At 43.4% G+C, this 23084-nt stretch overlaps 1 protein-coding gene across 1 annotated transcript in view; it reads right to left on the bottom strand.

The window, feature by feature from the left end:
• FMN1 (formin 1) overlaps nt 1-23084 on the bottom strand; it is a 400563-nt gene that overhangs the window by 143247 nt on the left and 234232 nt on the right. The window contains exons 8-13 of the mRNA XM_060003541.1: nt 17890-17951; nt 15868-15956; nt 8690-8819; nt 7036-7182; nt 5895-5954; nt 2281-2401 (exon numbers count right to left, since the gene is read on the bottom strand). Of these exons, the coding sequence (XP_059859524.1) occupies nt 2281-2401; nt 5895-5954; nt 7036-7182; nt 8690-8819; nt 15868-15956; nt 17890-17951 (609 nt within the window). The remainder of the gene's footprint in view (nt 1-2280; nt 2402-5894; nt 5955-7035; nt 7183-8689; nt 8820-15867; nt 15957-17889; nt 17952-23084) is intronic.

Below are 23084 nucleotides of genomic sequence, written 5' to 3'. Positions count from 1 at the left end.
GTGGTCCTTGCTACCCCAAATGATTTTCTTTTAAAGGGCTATGCCTGCCTGGAGAACTAGGGCCTGAGCCTTCTTGAAATTTTCTAATCACATCTGGTTTAGCTTTAGACATTTTCTGGGGTTTTGCCAGCAGCCACGACACTTTAATGGCTACAATAAACCTCAAAGCCTCATCAAATCTTTGCTGTATGTGTGAAAATTATGTCCACTTCAATTAAACATTCCATCTCAGCTCACACCCAGGCCTTGTGGAAACGGAGCTGAAGACTGAACGGGGAAGTGAGATGAAACGGGCCGCCACGACTCTGGCCATCTCGCCAGATGGGATTTGGAAGGACAAGAAATTCATTAGAGAACCCACGTTCTGTATTTTCTTTAAATATTTACTAGGTACCTTTCATGTATTAAAAACACGGGCATCTCTAAAGATTAGCAGGGCATTTTTTTGTTTAAATATTCAATGTGTGTGGGACAGCGCCGGTTTCCTCCTTTGCCTTGGTGGTACACTTCACGTCTTTGTGGTGACGTCCCACGCAAAGAAGAAAAATAACTGAGGTAGCGTTCAGTCTTCCTTCATAAGGCAGCTCCTCCAGCTTCAGAAGGTCTTGTATTTCCTTAAAATTGACTGGGGAAAGTGTCAGTGGAGTACTCAGAGATCCGGAATGACACCGTGGATCTCCCTAGAGAAAATAAGGTACATCCACTGCAGAGGTTTGGGGGCACCCCTGCCTCTACATGGTCCTTTGAATTCACTCTTCTTATCCCTTTGTTATTTATCAACAAACACACAGGGATATCAAAGGGAGTGGGCTGAGCCAGGATGCCTGAGAAAGGCAGCCGTGGAGGGACGGCAGGCGAAGAGGAAAGATCCAACGTAGATCAGGTTTCTGCTCGAAAGACCATACGAGAGGGTCTCACAAGGACCAAAAGCCGAGAGAGGATGGGCATACAGGGATGGCGGCCAGGGACTGGACAAGCACAGGTCTTCTCTGCTACTGCAAAAGCCACCCTGAGGACTGGCCTGGCCCTAATTCTGCCACTGGAGAGAGGTAGAAAAAAACTGCTACGTGATGCTACTCCGCTTTCTTAGAATAAAACTCAAGCCCCGCAACTCAGTCGAGGATCAAACCGCCCCTTTTTGAGGAGACGGAAAAGAATGATCACGAGGTCACGTATCACATTCCTGAACGAAGCATTCATTGAAATTCACACTCTCGACCACATCGACAGGAGGGGAAAAAAACCCGCATGTTCCTTTAAAAATAATTTACAAGGTAAAAATATTCACTTGTAACCACTGTCCTTATTTAAGCAAGTTCTATGCCCAAAGTAAAAATAAATGGCTCTCCCTGCCACCGGGAGCAGATCTTTCCCACTTTACTTCCATTTCCAAGCTGTCCTCTAAGACTTAGATTTCTGAGCACTCTTTCACAATAAACATTTTTAAAATGTTTATTTTATGTCTTAGTGTAAAAATATTCCTGGTGCAAGCTCTTCGTTTCCTCAAGCTCTGCTTTTGGCGTGCTGGGCTCCATTTCCACATTAACACGCTCCCTAAATCCTCCACAGAGCTCTTCAATTGGAGTTATACAAGCTCCAAGGCAAGTATTTATATTCTTGGACAAGGAGATGTCTCCACAGTGAAAACACAAGGCTCCAGAAATGCCAAAGGAAAATTCCTGCCCGAGAGACATATTTGCACCTTTTAAAAAAGCCAAAAAGGGCTTTCAGCATTTTGCTTTGGATAATTAAAAATGTAAATTAAACTAAAACAGACTGTTTACTACGGGTCTTACCATCATTATTAGACTCATATACATAAACGAAATATATAGGCACGTCTGTGTGTGTGTGTGTGTGTGTGTGTGTGTGTGTGTGTGTGTGCGCGCGCGCGTGCGCGCGCCACAGGGAGAGCAAGAGCAAGAGTGAGAGACAGGAAGATAAGGCAGCACATAGTAAACTAGCTTAGAAAATGCAATGCATGAGATTTTCTAATCAGACCCAATCTGCCTCTCACTGGCCGTGCGAATACAGCTTCTCGAAGCCTCATTTTTCTCATCTATAAAATGGAGTTAGTGTAGTTCCTGCTTATTTGGGTCGTTAGAAGAATTGTATGAGAACACAGTAAGAATTCAAAAAAAGGGTTGTTATTATTTTTATTAAAATTATATCTATTCCATGCTCACCATTCCATTCCCCGAGCCATACAGAAATCATCCCCTTAAATCATTTTAAAAAATCCTATCTATTATCATAATAGCAGAACAGTGTGCCTGTTACCTTCTAGTTGCCTCTTCAGTTTTCTCAAATCTTTTATAAGGTCTTCAAATTTGACTTGGGAGGCCAGAAAGAAATCTTGTGGTTCGGGCAGGGGGAACACACTCTTTTCTGTTCCTGCTTCCTAGAATATATGGTAAACAAAAGTACATTTTACTTCCCAATTGTCACTTTCGGTTGAAATTCCAAAGCATCTTTTTTTCGGATGGTTGGATAAGAATCATGGCAATGCTCCCCTGCTATCCCTAACTTTGGACTTGTTGCTTTGAAGTGCGTTCGTGTCTTTCACGCTATCATTTCGGTCTTATTGGCACTGAGGTTGGCTATGGCTGTAGCTATGGCATGGGCTGGGCTCTGTTTTGCCTCTTGAATCAAAGAGAAAATGGTCAGGTATGTCCTAATCTTAGACCCTCTACTCCCATGGAAAATGGCACAGGAAGAACACATGAAAGTACTTGAATTGAAAGTCCCTGTGGAGTTTCACATGGCAGCAATTAGATAACTCATCTTTGGGGTATGCCAAAGGGTGTGGGTTGGAAGGTACTGGATAAGGCAGCACTGAGGTGGGAGAAACAATCACCATCGCTTCTGCTCTTACCCACCTTCCTCTGCAGCTTAAAGCTTGTGGGCACACGTGCGCGCGCGTGTACATGATCAAATTCTTCACATATTTGTAAAGATTCTCTTAATGTTGTTTGGCTTATCTTAGCAGATGTTTACGAGGGCATGGTTGGGTTGGGTTTTGACAAGCTCCACAACTATACCTAATAGAGGATCTCAGCTGAGAAACACCCAGAGGGACACGAACTGTAGGCACATCGGGAGACCAGCAGAGCCTCAACTGTCTTTTCCAGTCCGGCTTGCTTTCTCCCCGAGTTGTTTAATACAAGCTTTGTGTCTTGCATGTCTCAGGCCATCTCCGCTTATTCTCCTCTCCACACAGGCTACTTTGCCAGCTTTCCTTCACATTCCATCTTCCCTGCTGCCATTAGGACTAATTCCAAACTCTAAAACGGCTTTACAAGGCACTTTCTGATCTGGCCTCTGTCTCCATCTCCAGCCTGATTTCTCCCTTCCCCTATCGCTAACTCCCTCTCCTAAACTTTCATAAAATAAAAGAACAGGCCACAGTCTCTTGCTTCTAGGCTTTTGTCTACAAAACTGTCCCTCTTCAAAAACTCTTCCCCAGCCCCTCTTCACACCTCCTTGTTCATACTCCTCTTTCTAGTCTCAAAACAGATATCACTTCCTTAAAGACCTCCCCTAAGTCTCAGCACCTGGGTGTCTCCAAGAGTCCCTGCTAATTCCTGTTATCACAGCACTTTTCAACGTTAACTTAAAAATTGCCTTGTTAGCTTGTGTGTCTTCCCCACTAGACTATAAACATTTTGAAGGCAGGAACTGTGCCTTGTTCTCGGTCAAGTACACACCATCTGGCCTACCAATAAAATCTGTTTGGCACCACTAACAGAGAGCTTATAAAACGCTATTCTGGGAAGTGTGCACCTCGGGCAGGAGTCATCTAACTTATCGTCCTGTTTTCTTGTGGTTTTGAGAATTCCCTGGACCCTAGCCCCCTTCCTTTAAGACCTTTGGCCTCATTTGGGATGCTAGGAGGAGGTGGTTTTCCTCATTTGATCAGAACAACATTTTACGTGATCCGTGTACTATTTTTCATCTTCCTCTACTTATTGTACCGCTTTTTAAAAAACCATGGAAGCAGTACCCTCCTTTGAGCGCCAAGGTGGAACAACATCTAAGATGCTTGTCACAAAACGCCATGGTAATCTATGGAAGAACTCATGCATATTTCTTTCTATTTTCCAAAACTTTTTATCAGATTCAGTCCTGGCTTCAATTTTTTTTTTTTTTTTTTTTTTTTAAGCTAGAAAAAGAGAAAATGCTACTGAGCAAATCGGCCCGGTAGTAGCTCTTGCGAAAGCTGCTCAATTGGAGTTCAAAAGACATGGCCCTAGAAGGGTTTCTTTGAACGTCACATAGACCTAGACTTGGACCAAAAACCAGGCATGAGTGGAAGGAAGCTTGGAGCAAGAGTCACCTTTCTTCCGCTAACTGCTCATCACCACTAACCACAAAAATCATCACTTATGCTCCTAAGAGGGAAGGGATCATTTACTAAATCACATAATGCTGTACTCTTGTTGAGTGCAATTCATTTTAACACAGTGAAAACTGGGAGAGCACCACACAAATGTTGACTTCTTGTTTTTCCTAAACTGGACCATCCCGTGTTTGCAATTAATCTTACTTTAAGATTTCCCTCTGTGAAGTCGATTCCACTGGGTTCAGCTCTCTTCAGTAGGAGTCAAACTCCATCGGCAAATTTCATCCTTCCTACACAGTGCATCTGTGTAGGCAGGATGGTTGAGGCAGAGACTATGAGTACATCTGCTTAGGCCAGCCTCGAATTTGAACTGTCACCTCAAGAGCCTTCAGGATAACTCTTCTGCCACCCTGGTACCTGCCTTCAGAACTTTGGCTGCACACATATTGCCTGAAGCTCAACACACCTACCCTGCTCTACCAGAAGATAGCTCTCGCCTCGTTGCATCTTGTTTGTTACAGATGCTACTTATTACATGCTTGTGGGTATTTATAGTACATTCAACTCAGCAAGTATTTATCAAGCACCTACATTACGAACATGAAAAAAGAGACAACAAAGAGTTCTGGACCTCAAGGAGCAATGCCGGGAAGCCAGGTAATGGCTCAATGATATCTATACACAGGGGAATAATAAACCTGGTGGTAGATACGTTGACAACGGTTAGATAAACCCACCAGGAGGGTAGGAGAGATGACTAAAGACTTCATCAGTGCTTGGCCTGTCTTCTGCATGAAACTGTAGGCCTTTTGAAAACGAGGCCCTGGAAGCTTTACTTTTCTTCCCTTGGTACCTAGGAAAAACTCTGCTTGTGTGGATAGTCGAGCGGGACTCCTGACAACATTTTCCTGAGACTTTTTCCATTTACTGACTGCTAGGTTTCTCAACAACTTACAATAGTACCTCTTTCTTCTCAAAGCTAGGACTCCTTGTTCTCGATTTAATGAGAAGGACTAAAACACAGAAAACTGCGCTCAGGTGGATTCTCACAGAAATTTTTATTTCTAATGGCCCAGTGTAATCTAAGCAGGGAAGATGGATTTCAAATTCCACGTCTTTAACTTGTTCACAGATGAACATTGCTGATAAAGTATTGGGTATTATTGCATCTTAAGTTCCTAAAGTTTGGTCTGCATCCCAGAATCTAGTTTCAAATATAACCAATTACTGAATGGATATGGGTTTCACAGAGACCCTCACAATCTGGTCAGAAGGCACTGAGATGACTGGGGGTCTCTTTGAAGCTGTGTTATACAGCGGATTAAGAGTCAGTAGATTTGCGCCACTGAATAATGCTTCTCTTTACAAGAGTCAACTAAACTCTCTTGGCTCCAGTGTTTCCCATCTGTAAACCAAGGAAGCTGGAGAGCTCTCAAATTCTATGTTGGACTTGAAATTCATCCATCCATCCATCATCCAATTTCTGAATGCCAGCAATGTGCAGGAGCTGAAACCCCATTAGTGTAGTTTTCCACATAACGCGATTTCTTACCTGATCATAGTAACGCAGGTAATATTTCACAACATAGTCCACCAGATTAATCCCATTATCCTAGGTTTAAAAGAGAAGTTTAAATGAATATCATTCACATGAGACCCTGCCATATTAGATAGTCAAAGAGCTGAAATCTCACTCTGTAACCCTAATACTTTTCATTTGTGATACCTGGTCCTAATTCTGTTTGAGACTGTCCTCTTTCCTCCTCGTCCCATTCATTTTTATGGCATCTCTACAAAGAAATGACACTACACTCTTTCTTGGGGTGCGGGGGGAACCCAAAGAGGTAATCCATAAGGCCTCTGAGGTAATGGCTAAGACAAGCGCCAGCCAACCAAAAGACTGTCTCCATACTTTCAGGCATAAAGCCAAGACGGGAGGGGGTAGGGGAGGGCTGAAGGGAACCAGAGAGTAGAACAGAAGACCATCCCTCCCTTCCCACCTTTCAAAAAATGTGTGTTCTTACTGGCGTGAAAAACAATCAAGGAGGCTTAAAAGGAACACCCTGCCACTTTATGACCCTGGGACTCCGGGGGAGAGCAGGCCCTCCCACAAGGCAGCCTTTGTGTCTCGTTCACGTGGGTCTAATTCTAATTTGCCTGTGTGTTTCCCCTCCCTCCGCTCCCCCTGCCCCCCCAGGGGACGCCTAGATATGGGCTGGTTGTTTCTAAAGAGGTAGCTCTGCAGGGTGTGGAGCCAAGCGATAATCAGTCTCAGAGGGTCTGACAGTGGACCCCCAGCCCAATTGTTGTGGACCCGAGAGTAATTCCAACGCTCAGCTCCCGTGGTGAGTCAGCACTGCGCTCCACTTAGGAGCGAGTAAATTACAAGGAGCTAACGCCAAACTCGAGCAGACTCAAGCCTTGCGCTATGGTTAATACTGTACGCTCTCTGCTTTATCCTCTCACGGCAGTTCAACATCTAACTGTGTGCTTTCGAGCAAATGAATGTTGGGGATTTTGTCATCAAAAGAAGATGAAAAACCTGTCTTTATTCAAAAGAAAGCAAACAATGTACTGTTAGGGGGAGGAGAGAGATGAACGGAACACCCAGGAACACTTTTTTTGAAAATTGAAGGTATACGAGGAAAACAATGACAGATCACAGACCTTCGTTATGAGAAATAAATAAATACCCGACTTTTGACGTCCTTGAGTTTGGGCAGAATTTCTAAGCTATATCCATCTGCTTGTCCCCGAGTCCTATTTCCTCCATTCATATAGTTTCCAAAAGCCAGAATGAGAGCCAAAATATCCTTCACACTCTTCATTTGCAGCAAGCCCTGGGAAGGCAAACACCCATTATTATGCGGCTGAACTCCAAATGCACCTATGTTCATTCAACAACAAATATTCACTGAGCACTTGATAGGCTGTTTGCTGGCCTGTTACCAACTGGATTTATAGTTGGTGAAATGGAAAATACACTTCACTAAGCCATAAGTGTCTTAAAAAATATGTTAACAGCCATCATTTTTTAATCCTTTCAATGAATTACAAACTGCGCATGTTCTAATACTGAATATTAAATATTAGTTTTTGTATTTCTATTTGAGCCGGTTTTATTTTTTAGATACTTATTTTAAAGGATTTAGAAATTGAAAAAGACAGTTGTTACAGTTAGGCTTTGTATTTGACGGCTTCTAAGTAGGAAGGGGTTTAAGATCATTTGAGGATCTGGTTTTGGACGATGTATCCATACAACCAGCACAGTTAAACGTAGGGTAGATACAATAGCAAAGCCTATATTTCCTTATCCCTGGAAATAATCCTCAGAGGTGAACTACAGAATCCTCAGAGGTGAATACAATCATGTATTTCAAGGTCATAGGCTATGTTTATTAAGTGTTTGCTGATTTGTCTATTAACTTTTACTATTTGTCTATTAATTTCAAGCTGCTTGGGGTTCTCTTCAGCTCCCCATCTCATTTGTTTTTCCTCTCTCTCTCATTCTTTTGCCCCAAGTGCAAATTTTCAAATTGATACTTTTCCCCTTCTCTACAGTTTTAGTCGACTTTATTTTCCTTGATTTTAGGGTAAAGAAAGCACACCAAGTGCAGCTCTAGGACGACCTCTGCTCCTGCCTCGTAGGGCGTTATTAGAGGGTGTATATTATATACCTTGGTAATATTTATGCTTTCTTTAGTGAAATCTTTCATATTTTAGAAGGAAAAAACCCCATGCCTCCAGATAAGCAACTAAACATTACAGTACTTGTGGAGGATCACCATGTGGTGAAGGACGTGCGTCATTGGGAGAAAAAGCCACGTTCAAGAATTTAACTTTATAACAAACCCCAGTGTGGTAAAGCCAACAAAAACTTATCGGCCCATCACTCATTATCATAATCATTGATTTCATTTATCAAGTCTCTAGAATATTTTTATTTTACTATGTAAACACATTTCAGACGATCCAATGCATTGGTCTAAGGCAAATCTCTTTTTGCAATCTAGAGAGTCAGAATGGAAAACACACTATACTATTTAGGTTGGTTTTAAGTGGCCAGAATGTACATTGGGAGGTATTTGGAATACGTGAGAAGAAATCTGTAAAAGTGTCGTTTTTTTTCCTCCCTCTTTCTCCTCTGTCGATCTGCGTCTCCTTCTTTCTTACTCACCTGCATGCACGCTCACACGGGATCATCGTCACAGTTATACTCAGGAAAACACACAACCTTAAGTCCACAATATTTCTGCAGAGGGACTCGAGTTGATCTTTCCCAGTCCCCACTCCCTCCTTTACCCCCAAGGAGGGCAAAGCTGTCTTTGAATTAGACAGTAAACATACCTTAGAAGCTCGTGTGATGATCTCTACCTTTCGGTGCACGGCAGTAATGCCCTCAGAAAAGACAGATCTGAAGATTATACACTGGGCACGTTCAGCAAAATTAGGGATCTGGGCTAACTCGTGTAAAAATCTGTAAGAATTAAGAATGAATCATCTGACTTCACATATAATCGCAAGGAAAATAAAAAGACAGCAGAAAGAGATTCGTCATGAGAGCATTCCTTGTTTGACGACGTTAATTGAACAATTATAAAAGGCATCAAACAGGCAAACTCAGGGGACTCCAAGGGTTTGTGCTCTACTGTTAACAACAAAGACGCTTTTAAAAATGGGTTTCCATATCTCACCTCACACCTGTCAGAATGGCTGTCATTAAAAAGAACACAAATAACAAATGCTGGAGAGGATGTGGAGAAAAGGGAACCCTCGTACACTGTTGGTGGGAATGTAAATGGGTGCAGCCACTGTGGAAAACAGTACGGAGGTTTCTCAAAAAAAAAAACTAAATATAGAGCTACTATATGACCCAGCAACTCCACTCCAAAAAAAAAAACAAAATCCAAAAAAACCAAAAACACTAATTTGGAAAGATACATGCACCCCAACGGTCACAGCACCATTATTTACAACTGCCAAGATATGGAAGCAACCTAAGCAACCACTGACAGATGAGTGGATAAAGAAGACGTGGTATATGTGTATAGACACACACACACACATACATATACACACACAATGGAATACTACTCAGCCATAAAAAAGAATGAAATTTTGCTATTTGCAGCAACACGGATGGCCTTGGAGGGCATTAGGCTAAGTGAAATAAGTCAGACAAAGACAAATACTGTATGATACCACTTATATGTGGAATCTAAAAAATACACCAAAATAGTGAATATAACAAAAAAGAAGCAGACTCACAGAGAATTAGTGGTTACCAGTTGTGGCAGGAGGGGCCATATAAGGGTAGGGGAGTGGAAGGTACAAACTACTGGGTATAAGATAGGCTCAAAGATATATTTTACAATGCAGGGGATATAGCCAACATTTTGTAATACCTGTAAATGGAAAATAACCTTTAAAAATTGTATAAACATTTTTTAAAATAAAAAAAAAATAAAATGGGTTTCTATAATGGTGAGCAAACATATGGTGTATAAATTAAGAACAGAAAGTTAACGCAAGTATACTGAACCATGTGAAGCTATCTGTCTCTTGCTACCCCAGTAAGACTAAACCGAAATGGAAAGCATTAATCTTAAGTGTTTGGGGAAAAAAAAAAATACACAGCAGACTCCCTTTATAATGCAGCATTCTCTAATGGTGTATTAACACAGGCTAAGTAAGGGGAAGACTTGAGGCAAATGTCTATAGACAAGTGAAAAAATAATCTCCTTCTGAAGTTAGATTACTACTTTTTGTTGTTGTTGTTCAAACAATCATAATAATCTATAATGATTCTATTCTGCAGGTATTTGTTTACTTTTCCACAACGACTTACCTACACAGACAGGACTTCATAGCTCCATGCTTGGAACAAAGGAGGCACTCATTAAGTGGGCACAATCTAAAGTTTCTTAAAAACTATGGCAAGACAGATCTTAAAAGCTAAAGTTGAGTACTGACCTACGCACAGAAGTTCACTGTCTGAGCAGCTGGGCACCGGTGCCCTTTGCAAAATTAAGTTGGAAGAGCTACATATCCTCTAGGCCAACCACCCGAGGTAGGGGTATACACTAAAATGGATGGAAAGAGTTGGACATGAATTCAGAAAAGGAGAGAATCCACTAAAAGCTTTTAAATCCATTTGGGGGTTGAAATGATGATTAACTGATAGTTCTGAAGGTCTTGGTCAAACCATAACATCATTACCTTGACATTTCGTAACCTCTTACCAAGGACGCTTTTACCTAGGAGCAAAGCTGGAGCCCCCTTCTTTCCAGAACCAAAGGAATTTCCTTAGCTAATAATACTCTGTGCCTCTTTTAGGGACACTTGGGTTTTAATAAGATTCTAATAATCAGCTGTTTTTCTTATTTATCCTACAACTAGGTCATAATCCTTTTTTTTTTTTTTCCTAAATAACACTGAGAGGAAGCAAAGAATGTCCATAAGAGAAAACATATCTTTGCTTTAAGGTTCTGTAACTCTGATTATTATGAAAACAATGTGATGGGATATAAAAGTGGAAACCCAAAGGAATTCTGAATTAGGACAAGATGAAAAAATGACACTCTATGTGTGAATTGTTTCTTTGTAAAATTAGTATTAAACCACTGATGCATTTATGACTGAAATCAGGGGTATCGCCAGTTCTCACAAACATGAGCAGTAAAAAGCTTGCGGGACTGGAGGCCTTTGGTCCCGTAGCGAGTCTTGGGAAGTTTTACTTATTCAGATGCTGCTGAGAGCAACCTCAAGTGTAGCACCCTGCACTTCTCCCTTTCCAAATGCAGCCATGAAACACTATTCCCTAAGTAGGACCCAGATCCCTGAGTGGGTACACTTCCTCGTTTCAATGAACACAACGAGTGAAGCATTGATGGAGAGAATATACATTATCAACAGCCCAGCTTACCAGCAAGGTCTTAGATGAGAAGAAGGAAATGCTGTATAAGCAATTGCTTATAACTCGTCTCCAAAAAGGACGTTTAGGACCAACATGAGGAGACGAGCCCATAGGCTCAAGCAATTGGTGTTACCCGGAAAAAAGAGTAAAATAGAACTACAAGGTTCCCTGGGGTCAAAGCTTTACTGGAACTAGGGCTCGCACTAGGAAGGCTCTCAGAGAATCTTAAAGACCCAGTGTTCTGTGTATGGAGAAGGGGCCGAAGCACATATCCAGAGTTGGAGGGGGGAGGGAAATTCAGCTATTTCACAATACTTTTGGATAGAACTGTAGGGAATGTGTCACCAAAAATACCAGAGCATCAGTCACCAAGGATTTTAGTGTCTTTAGATGTGTACGAAGCACTTACAGTGCGTCAGGCACCATGCTGAGACCTGAATTTAACTGAAACACAATTCCTTCTTGATCACCTGTGAAATAAATCCACAGTTACCACGAGTGTGATGAGCGCTCTCGGTGATGGGGCCTAAAATAGGAGCTATGGAAGCCATACGCAGGGCAGCAAAGTCAGAGCCCTGGAGGGACCGTGTCAGCCAAGGTCTCCGGGAGCCCTCTGGTCCTTGTGCAGGACACATGTAAGAGGCTGCCAGCGAGAGCCTGGACAGGCTGAATGATATTCGTGGGGAAAGGTGAGAAAAAGCTAAAATGGGGCTTTGTGTTCTAAAATAAAGAGTTCAAGCTTTTTTTCTGAATGAAGGAAGGGTTTTAAACAGAGGAGTGAAACTTTCCGCTTTTTGTTTCAGAAAATCGCCCTTGCAATGGCTCAGCTGATAGATTGGAAGTGAGAGCAGATCTGAGGCTGGGAGCAGCTGGAATATTCTAAGGGGGAACGAGGGAGGGCCTGCGGTGTGGATGCTGAGGGGCGAAGGGTGAGAAAGCGACTGAGGCTGCCAGACCCTATGGAGCTGACCCATCCCACGGGACGCTGAGAAGAGTCCAGGATGACTTGTGGGTTTTGGGGCCTGGTCACCTGGTAGAAGGTGAAGATACAAAATACTAGAGAGGCAAATTTGGGAAAAACAAAGTCTCGAGGAAAGCAGACTTTCCCATTTATCTGAGAAAGTACCAGAAGTACAGGTTACCTCAAAGGCTATGAAGTGTCTAATATCTTATCTCCCACATGTGGGTTTTACACTCCACCCATAAGGGCAGGGGTAAGCGCTCCTTTACACATCCCCAAGGAGAGGGTCTTGGGCATTATTAGGCCATGGTACTTATGAAGATTTAGGGACTGATTTCCTTTTGGACTAGTCTAACTTTACACCCTAGGGCCAGAGACAGAAAGGACTCAATACCCGCAAAGAGCCGCAGGCCAGGGACCTTCCTCTTCTTTCCTTAAGGCAGGCTGATCTTCCTAGGATGGACTGTAAGTACAGCCGGTACACAGCAGAAACATTCTGCACCTCACGGTACGTGGGTCACACACCCACAGCAACTCGGCTGTCAGGTGGATCGATGCAATGGGCCCACTGTTTTCAAGGGACTAACATGTGGTTTACCATTCCTCAAAGCCCTGAATGCTGTAACTTACGTTCCTCCATAGAGGAGGACGCTAACAGAGCCTTGTTTCAACGTCAATATGTCTTCTTTGGGGCGATCCCCAGGCAGCTGTGGGCCTCCGTGGAGCATCCCAATAGGCTGTATATGGTATCCTCACTTTAGGCCACAAAAAGCACACATCAGGCCTAATCAGACCCAGTAGAGCCTCCCCTCGCCTCACCACCATCCCAAGGAGAGCGTGAACAGAGTTGAGGACCATTGCTGAAGGGAGCGGTTCTCAGACAGCCTGGTCCCAAGCAGATGACACCTCTGTGGGAAATGACTTTCTAAATCTGGCCCTGCGGCGCAAGAAAGCTGATGAGGTGAGTGAGGAGGGCAGCCTCCCCAGGCTCTGATTTAAAGCCTGGGCACCACAGGAATCTTAGGAAACTGCAATGCTGAAACTATAAATGATTCATATTTTCCAGTATGCAAAACATGCTTAGAGTCAACTCACTTGGAACTAATGGCAAATCAGTTGCCAGAAAATCAGACTCTGGCATGAATCAAACGAATGCTACACTGTGCAGGAGGTCAGGAGTAAAGGTGAAAATCACTCAGCCCTGGAGGTCCTACCTCTCTGGGCCTCACCCTCTAGCAGCTGAGCCCAAGCATATCACCAGGACAACATGACCATCTTCTTTGCTGCCACTAAGAGCTTAGTGTGTTCAGGAAGCCCTTACAAGGACCATTTGCAAACTTTAAAAACACTCTTCCATCCACATCATCAGGAGAGAAAGCAAGAGAACTTTAATAAGTCATCTGTTAATTACCTGCTGCCATTATTCTGTGTCCTGGCAATTAATCTCGAAAAATAATGCTAGAAAGGCATTAGCACAGGAGGGAAAAGGGGAACCCTTCCGGAGCAAGGACCCACGGTTCATTTTACCAAGTGGGCCGTTCCACAGTTTAGAGCAGGGGTTGGTGAATTACAGTCCCCAGGCCGAATTCTTTGTTTTGGTATGGCCCATCAGCTAAGAATGGTTTTCACATTTTTAAATGGTTGAAAAAAATCAAGCATTTAAACATTTATATTAATCAAATATCAACCAGAATAATATTCTGTGACATGTACAATGATATGAAATTCAAATTTCAGCGTCCATAAATGAACTGTTCTTGGCGCACAGCCACGCCCATTTGTTTATGTATCGTCTGTGCTCGCTTCTGCACAACCACCGTTGACTTGAGTAGTTCCAGCAGATTGTAATGGCTCACAAAGCCTAAAGTACTTACTACCGGGTCCTTCCTAGGAAACGTTTACCAACTCTGGGCTTGGAGTATCATTGCTTTAACATAGCATAGTTGGCACTACGCAAATGCTTGTCCGTGTTATGGACTGAATGTTTGTATCCCCCCCAAAATCCCTAAGTTGAAATCCTCACCCCCAAAGTGATGGTAATAAGAAGTAGGGCCTTTAGGAAGTAATTAGGTCATGAGGGTTGAGCCCTCATGAGTGGGGTCAGTGCCCTTCAGAGAAGAGACACAAGCGCTTACTTCCCCTCTCTGCTCTCTGCCACGTGAAGATACAAAGGGAAGTCTGCAGCCTGGAAGAGGGTGCTCACCGGAACCCAACCATGCTGGCACCTGGATCTCAGACTTCCAGCCTCAGGAACTGTGAGGAGTAAAATTCTGCCGTTGATAAGTCACCCAGTTTAGGATACTTTGTTACAGCAGCCCAAACTGACTAAGACAGTCCTCAAATACTCCTCATGGCCTTGTGTCTAAATATCCCATTATTAGTCACTTCATTTTCGGTCGTCAGCACCTTAGTGGGAATGAATTTATTATATTAGGAAACAAGACTTGGGAGTGGACCAGAGGATGGGTCGGGATGGGAGTTGGTAAGGACGGGGGGCTCAAGTCGATGGAACAGAAGGGCAGGGAAGCCCATCTGCATTGATTCACAATATTCTTAGGCTTCATGAACTAACTTTGGGTGTGTGGGGGGAGAACCCTGGCATATGCTCCACGTGACAGCCAGTCATCTAAGGGTCCCCAAATTATCATAAAGGTTTGTCAATAACTGAGTAAACCTAGAAATTCCTCACCCAGTCACTGAAAGATGTTTCTTCTGGACCTGAATACCCTGGCTTCCAAGGGGAGTGGGGCATTTTAGAGGAACCAAGGGCAAGGTGTGACGGTTTCGGTATGAGCGACTGACCCCTGAATGTCTCTGGGGCTGACGTGTTACCCTAAACCCAGTCAATTTCCTCTTTGCTTCCTATTCCTTGCCTCATCTCCAGGCTGAGAAGCACAGCCTGCACTGGGCAGGAAGCACTCAAGGTAGCCACGAGCTAAGTAGCCCTCTGTCCACTCGGGACCCATCCCACATTCTCACAGAGTCCTTAGGGCTGCAGAGCCCCAGAAGGTTATCCATGGTTTGTAGACCCCAAGAGCCCAGCCAAGGACGAGAGTCACTCAGTTATGCACTAGAGTTCTGGGCTTTCAAAGTGTGTGGAACACCCCAAACTAGAGAGCAGACACCTCCACATAGTGACTGGAGAGAAGCACAGGCACATGCAAAGGGAGGATGAAAAAGCCACATCTAAATTGGGCAGAGCAGGTAGAGAATTTGGGGAGAAAGCTGGCACGTTCAGCCTACATTTACTGGATACAATATTTAGGAAAATCAATTTGAATTCTGTGACTCTGACATCATCCCTTTTAACTGCATCAGCAGAACCTTAAACAGAGCAGTAACCTCTCCCTTCCTCAGTTACCCTTTGGGCCAGAATGTTTAGTCTAGGAGGAATTAACAAGTTGCTAGGACAAGAAAAGGGGAGTCATGAGGGGTGGGGTGAGGGGTTGAGACATGATATCCAGCAGCACAAATCTCCCGGCTGCCTTTCCCGGCAGTCAGGTCACTCTGCTGTGTGCAATAGGTCACAGGAATGACGCTGCTGTGACTTAGCTTGGCACGGTTGAGATCTGGTTATTCGGAGCTGGGAGGCAGGAAGATAGGGACGGCCCTTCTTTTGTTAACAGAAAAGTGTTTAAGCATCCTTACTGCTCAGGTTTATCCAGTAGCTTCAATTCTTCCTCTTTGGATGTCTCATAATACTTTCTTATTTTAACGAGTTCATCCTCTTGGGCTCTCTGTGTTGAAACAGAAACAAAACACACACACAAAGTGAGCAATGAGAACCTGTCTAAAGCAGTGTGTCTCAGAGTGTGGTCTCTGGACAGGCAGCATCAGCACCACCTGTCGCTACTTGGAAATGCCCATTGTTGGCCCCGCCCCGGATATAAGACACTCCAGAGGTAGGGCTCAGCAAGCCCTCCAGGTGCTTCTGAGACATGCTAATGTTTGGGAATTACTGGCTAAACTAAATGGTCCTAACAAGTGACCTTAGCTGGATACAGAAGCCAGGACATTTGATTGCTAACCTTTGAATCCCCTGTGTCTTTCCCAGTAAGATAGGGTAAGGGTCAAGTTGTCCTTAGCATTTGCTTTCTTCATCCTCAGAACCGAACAGCCCTCCTAACTCATGTAGGCGCCTGATTTTGAAATTTCTGGTCCGCGGGTTCTTTCTGAATTTTCTAAGCATTCGCTGTCTGCACCACTGATTTTGGCATTTAGTCCCATACTTCCTCAATGTGCGCAACTGTGTCAGTTGTATGTGGCTTACCTCTACTGTAAGCTAACAAGTACCCATCACGCGCACAGTCCTGAGCCCGAGGTAACAACTAAAAGCATCCTAGAAGGCACTCTGCCTTTTACAAAGTCCTCCGACATCAAGTATTGCATCCTTGTTTTAAAGCTGACTCCACCGAGGCTTACACTAAGGACCTGGCAAAGAGCCTGACTTAGAACACCTTTCTTCCACAACACCATGATGCCCCCCAGGTATTCAACAAATGTGCCATTAGCTCCCGATGGCCTAGGATGTGTGCACCTTCTTTATGAACGAAAGCCTTCCTGAGAGAAACATGGGAAGTTCCCACCCAGTCGTACCAAACAGTTCCTGACACGCACAAAGGATGTAGAAAGGTGAAGGGAACTGGCAATCCCGCTAGGCTGGATTATCACACTATGGAAATTTTCTCGGAGATGCTTAAGGTCCCAGGGGACCTAAGCATTGAAATGAAATCGTTTTTTGAGCTCGGTAATCATAGCATGCTATAGAGCTCCGGGTAGCTTCCTGAGAAACAGCGTTACTTCAGTAAAAAGAATCTGTTTCAGTCTATGTTTTCAAATCCTAACAGAGTCAGCGAACCAGAACAGTTAACAGTTATGGGAATTGTGACTCTCCTGTGTCACCTTCTCAAGAAAGCCTGACAATTATGCTCGTTATCTCCACATGTAATCCACACATGAAGACCATATATGTGTACAGCGCTGTTTATTTTCAAAAGACACGGCTACTGCTGCATATACTGAATTCTCTTTTAATACAAAGATCATGTCGAGCCCATTATAATCCCCATTGTACAGATAAACAGGTTTAAGGAATTTAACTGGTCTGAGGCCACTCAGCAGTAAATGGTAGAGCTCGACCTCAAACCTGAGAGTATCTCACTCTAAATCCAAAACGCACACCCACCACCCTATACTATTTCCCACGATCAGTGCCATCAGTTCACTTGGATTAAAAGTAACCATCCAAGCTGGTAACAGCACCCCCATTCCTCAGAGGATGACACTGGTGTACACCAGCGTTAAGCTGGTAACTCAGCTTCATGCACTCTGATTGCAAGCCACAGGGCTGGGCTGGGTTCCACGGCACACGAGTGGCCTCCACATTGAGCTGCCTTCCCTCGCAAAAGAAATCTACTAACCCAGATACCACAGTGGGCGGTCAGGAACCTAGTGCTTTCTTCATGCTCAGTCTCATTTGAGCCTGCATTTCTGTGCCTTAACCTCTTCCACGCAATGTCACAATTCCCACTGCCGAGGAACATGAATGGCTCAGTGACTTTTCAGGTGGAAGGAGACACATATAACCATTTTCTAGACATTACCTTTTTTTTAAGTTAGTTAGGATACAAAAATCCAGAAACTCTGGCTCTGTAGGTGTTTGATACTCACGTTTTCATATAAGGCCGCCAGGGTTTCCAGATCAACCACGGAATCATCCACGTTAAAAATGGCTGCCGAGCCCCCAAAGAGAAGAAGAAAGAGGATAAGAGGTTAGATTGGACGCCCCTGCACTCACATGTACTCCACGTCTAGCTTGCAAGCAATATGACATTGCCCCCTCTCACACAGGTTGCCTTTCGGCTCGTTCCCGCTCCCTTTCCTTTTGCACCAGGGGCCCCCCCGTGAAAGAAACCGAAATGGTTCCGATCACTGGGCTGAGCCTTGGCCCTGCCTGGTTTAATTCCTCAAGCTCTGTATCCTTTCTGCAGTTTAATTTAGGCTCCACAGGAGAAGTGTTTGTGCTTTAAAACTAAATCCGTTTGTAGGTTTGAAACACAAGGTTAAATCTTTCTTCCCGGCTGGTAATTGAAGAGATTTAGTACCTGATGCACGAGAACTGACTCTTGCCCGTTACCAGGAAGAGAGAGAGAGAGGAAAAAAAGACGATGTTGGCAAATTAAATGAATTCAGGCATGTGATTTCAGGCACCTTTCCATGGCCGCTGCAAACATCTTGTTTGGATTAAAGAGACAAGAAAAAGCAATAATTGCATCAATGGCAAATTAAGATTATGGAAACCTCCCATGAGCCAGTCTTAAGGCAAGTTCTCATTCCCATGGTTTTTTTTGGATCCTACTGTTGTTCTGTATGTTAAATAAGTTATTTAGCTGTTAACTAATATGCCTGTGATTTCATCTAGAGAGATTCCTTCCCATATATACCAGCATACAAACATTGAGATTTTAAAGCCTTAATGGATTTGGCAATCAAAGTGCTCGAAATAGGCAGCTCCACATCTTTAAATAATTATTCAAAACTAATAAGGTTTGTTCCCTCAACCCCACCTCCTTTCTCTGACTTTACATTGTGAAATTAACCAGCACGCTAGTAAATTTTCTCCGTGGCAGGCTAATTAATTTTATTAAACCAACCAGTAATATTTAGAATGCCTTAAAATTCTGCTCGTCAACCACTGTTCTGTTCGTTGGCACTACACCACGGTTTTTGGAGAAGGTAGGGATCAAGGTAAAGGGCAGGTTGCTTTCAAATTGTTTTGCCTCTTCTGTGGTTTAGAATCACATGAACGCCTTTATACAATTTTAATAAACTTAATTAATGGAGCTAAGATCATGTAACTTCACAGAACACCGAGAAATGTACTTAAAATTCCTTCATAGGCCACCTTCTCTAACTTAGAGGAATTAATCATCAAGCTATTCCGCAGCTACGTGGGGTAGTGAGAAAAGAGGAGGTTAATACGGTAGTGACAAAGTCAGTCGTCTCAGATTCCACCAAGACAAAGGAAAATTACCCTTCTGAAAAGTCCAATCTGAAACCAGGCATTTTTCAATGTCTGATGCTTTAAAAAAACAAAAAAATGGCCAGGAACAATGTCTAGTCTATGTAAATTCTAATAGTCTCCTATAAAAATCAGCCAACGGGAATACGATAAGAAAAGGTAAAATTCTAAAAATAATTTATCAGAAACGTTCACTCCTAAACAAGGTACTGCACATGAACTGCAAGCTTACATATAATCAAGTCATCTTACCTAATGGGAAAGAGAATGATCTGTTGGCTTCCTTTCCTAGTGAGTAAATATTTGAGTTTCAGAAGTTAATCAGTCTGGGTCCCAGATACACAGTTTGATGGGTTATACCCTCAGCCAATTCCCCTGCAGTATGCCAGGAAGCAGAGGAAAACATGTAGGGAGGATGGGACTGGAGAACAAGCATGGGCTCTGGCGACACTCATTCGTTCATTCACCCATCCCTTGAATAAATGCTTGTTGAACGTGCACCAAGTTCTAGAAATGGTTCTAAAATGCTGTGATTACACAAATCAAATGTGTGTCTGAGATGTTCAAAGCACTTGATCTCACGAGATTTACACTCCGCCTTAGGGGACAGAAAATAAACAAATAAACAGTTACAGATAATGATATGAAGAAAGCAGAGAAATGAGCAACATGACAGAGGTTAATGGATGAAGGCTTCTTTGAAGAGGTGACATTTAAGCTAAGAGCTGAGCAGGTCAGTTCTGGGAGTGTCTGGGAGAAAAGCCTTCCAGGGAGAGGGAACTGCAGAAGAATATTTCTAATCCAGATGAAGGAACAAGCTCAAGGTTCAGAAAAAGACCAAGATGACAGCTGCGGAGGGAGCAAAACTTACTACGTGATCCTGGCAGGTTCAGCTCTATGAACCTCGGCATATCCATAGAATGGGTCTAATTTCACTTACTGAAAACATTAAATGAGGTTAAGATGTATGCTTGGCCCAGCATATAAAGCATGGTGTGAAATCAGAACGGTACTTACAAACTGACTATTGTGATGTTAAATATACACATTGTGGATGTGTTTTAATGCTTGTTAATGCCTTATCTCCTTTAACATCTGGAAAGCATCAGAGAAAGAAGACTGCCATTACTGAGTAGTTTGTGTTATAAATGAAACTTTCTAGAATTCTGGAGTGTTTCAGATAGGAGCAGTTGCAATTTAAACCCTTTTGGTCCTTCAAAACCCTGCTCAACACCCAACTTCAGGAAGCATTAATAGAAAACTTACATGCACAAAAACTCTAATTACAAAAAATAATGTATCGAATGTCTTAAGGGAAATATAAAAAGCTAACCTTCGGGTCCATTTAGAAAGCTAACCTATTTTTACCTCTCATTTCCATCTTTCCCACCAATCCACGCTTCGTCGTACCACCCAAGTTATTTTTTGTTTTAAACACAGGTCTCAAAATTTTACTTGATGTTTAAAATACCTCAGATGTCTTTCCTTTAAATATTGGGCGAAGTCCTAAGGCCTTGGCCTGATTTTTAAGCCCATTCCTTTCCTAGCCCCAAGCTACGCTTCCAATCTCATCTTTGGGGGAGGAATGGGGGAGAGGAAGAAGTAGATTGAGAGATTAATTTAGGGCCAACGCCAAGTATTCCACTGAGATTTCTCCTCTTCCACGAGGCTCTTAAAAGTAAAATGAAACTCAGTGGTGGAAGCAGCACTATGAAAAGATTATCTGGTTGAGCCCAAGAGCTTAAGGAAATTAAATGATTTCTATTACTTCTATCTTATAGGGTGGCCAGGGAAGGTTAGGTTATTGGCCAAAGGGTTGAAACGTAAAAAGAGCCTAAGTCCTGTGACTCACAGGAGAGCTGTGTTGCACGTACATAATCCTGCCTCCTATTCACCATGAATAGTTTAAGTTCGTACATAGGGCCAGAATCCATACCTGAGCACGCTATTCCCCAAATATGGGACAGTGTATTAGAGAATTGATTCTTTTTTTTTTAAATTTATTTATTTATTTATTTTTGGCTGCATTGGGTCTTCATTGCTGTGCGCGGGCTTTCGCTAGTTGTGGCGAGTGGGGGCTACTCTTCATTGCGGTGGCTTCTCTTGTTGCAGAGCACGGGCTCTAGGCTTCAGTAGTTGCGGTGCATGGGCTTAGTTGCTCTGCAGCACGTGGGATCTTCTCGGACCAGGGATCGAACCCGTGTCCCCTGCATTGGCAGGCGGATTCTTAACCACTGCACCACCAGGGAAGTCCCTAGAGAATTGATTCTTGAAGGCGCTCACCATCAAACTTAGAAGCATCCCATGAACCCATTTAGTTCATTGAAGATCACATTGTAGAAAGAAATCAGTCCTTTATTAAAATATTTTTGGAGTTGCCTAGGATCAGGTAGCCCCCTCCACTTTGTACTTGTAAACACACACTCTCTCTGTTTCTCTTTCCCTCACACACACTCACAGACAAACACCATCTTTACTGTAAAAGTTGAATAAGCAAATACCAGCCTACACAATTCTCCAGTGCCCCGCAAAGCCCTGATACAGTAACTCCAAGTACTTCTAGCTGTTGCTTCCATCTCTATGGGGCTCATTACACTGACACTCCTGCAGGTGGTGTCAGAAAGGTGGAGGGCCAAATCCACAAAGGGGAGACCCCCAACGATTCATTGCTTCTGCGGTATCAATCATGGCTGGTGGTTTTTACTTTTATCTCCCTCTCTCCTTAGTTATCCCCACTCCCACTGTCAGTTCAGTTAGAATATTTCACCTACACTTCACAATATGTCGAAAGGAAGTAGACACACGCTGTGAAAAGCTGGTAATTTTATTGGGTTCCTTTACCTTAAAAAATCTGTTACTTGGTCAAGTCTGGCTTCTGGGCTCCTTTTTTGCAGGGAAATTGAGGCAAACGTTTTTATGTGGTCCTCTGGTGCCTGCTCTGTACTCCGAGAATTATATACACAAGGATCATTAGAGTAGGGTTTCGCCCATTAAGATATAATAACCGTCAGCAGGGACAAAAAGCAGATCAGTATCACAAATTCAAACTAACAGGCGCACATAAAAACTATGTGCCTGCTTAAGGCACAGGCACGGGGTCAGGGTCTTACACAATAGGTAAATTCCCTCTCTGGTTTGGAGACAGCTTTCCACAAGACCAGGGTAAGGAGAGGGAACTGGCAAGAATTCTTGCTGCCCTCCAGCCATTTTTAACCCTGAACGCTTTTCTATCCCCAAGTGCACCTCGTCCAAATAAACACAGGACAGCGTTCGCTGTTTTGAAGGACTTCTAATTAGCACAAAACAAGTACTTACTTAAGGGCGCTGTTCTTGTTGACAGAGGAGCACCTCTGGGCAAGAAACCCATGGCAGACTGAAGTAGGAAGGGCACACTCCTTAGTCTTTTAGATTAGCCAAAGTAAACCTGGTCATCCAAGGTGTGGAAGATGTCACCGAAAGATGGCTGCTTTACCAGGCTTTGGCTGATGTTGGTTTTAAAAATAGCCTCTATTAGCCCATTGTTTGCTTCTTTCTGTGTCCTTCAGTAGTTGACGTGACACCTCTTCACAAGTGGGTGTATAAAAATCCTTTGCAAACGGACTAGATTTATTCTCAGCCCAAGAAAGCAAAGATGATTATTGGATTATCAATAGAAATCATTTTGTTAGGGCTTCCCTGGTGGTGCAGTGGTTAAGAATCCGCCTGCCAATGCAGGGGACATGGGTTCGAGCTCTGGTCCGGGAAGATCCCACATGCCGAGGAGCAACTAAGCCCGTGCGCCACAACTACCGAGCCTGTGCTCTACAGCCCGCGTGCCACAACTACTGAGCCCACGTGCCACAAC

This window comes from Delphinus delphis, chromosome 2, assembly GCF_949987515.2.
Source record: "Delphinus delphis chromosome 2, mDelDel1.2, whole genome shotgun sequence".
Lineage (NCBI taxonomy): Eukaryota > Metazoa > Chordata > Mammalia > Artiodactyla > Delphinidae > Delphinus > Delphinus delphis.
Note: the sequence above shows the minus strand (reverse complement) of the source record. Positions and strands in the feature narration are given on the sequence as shown.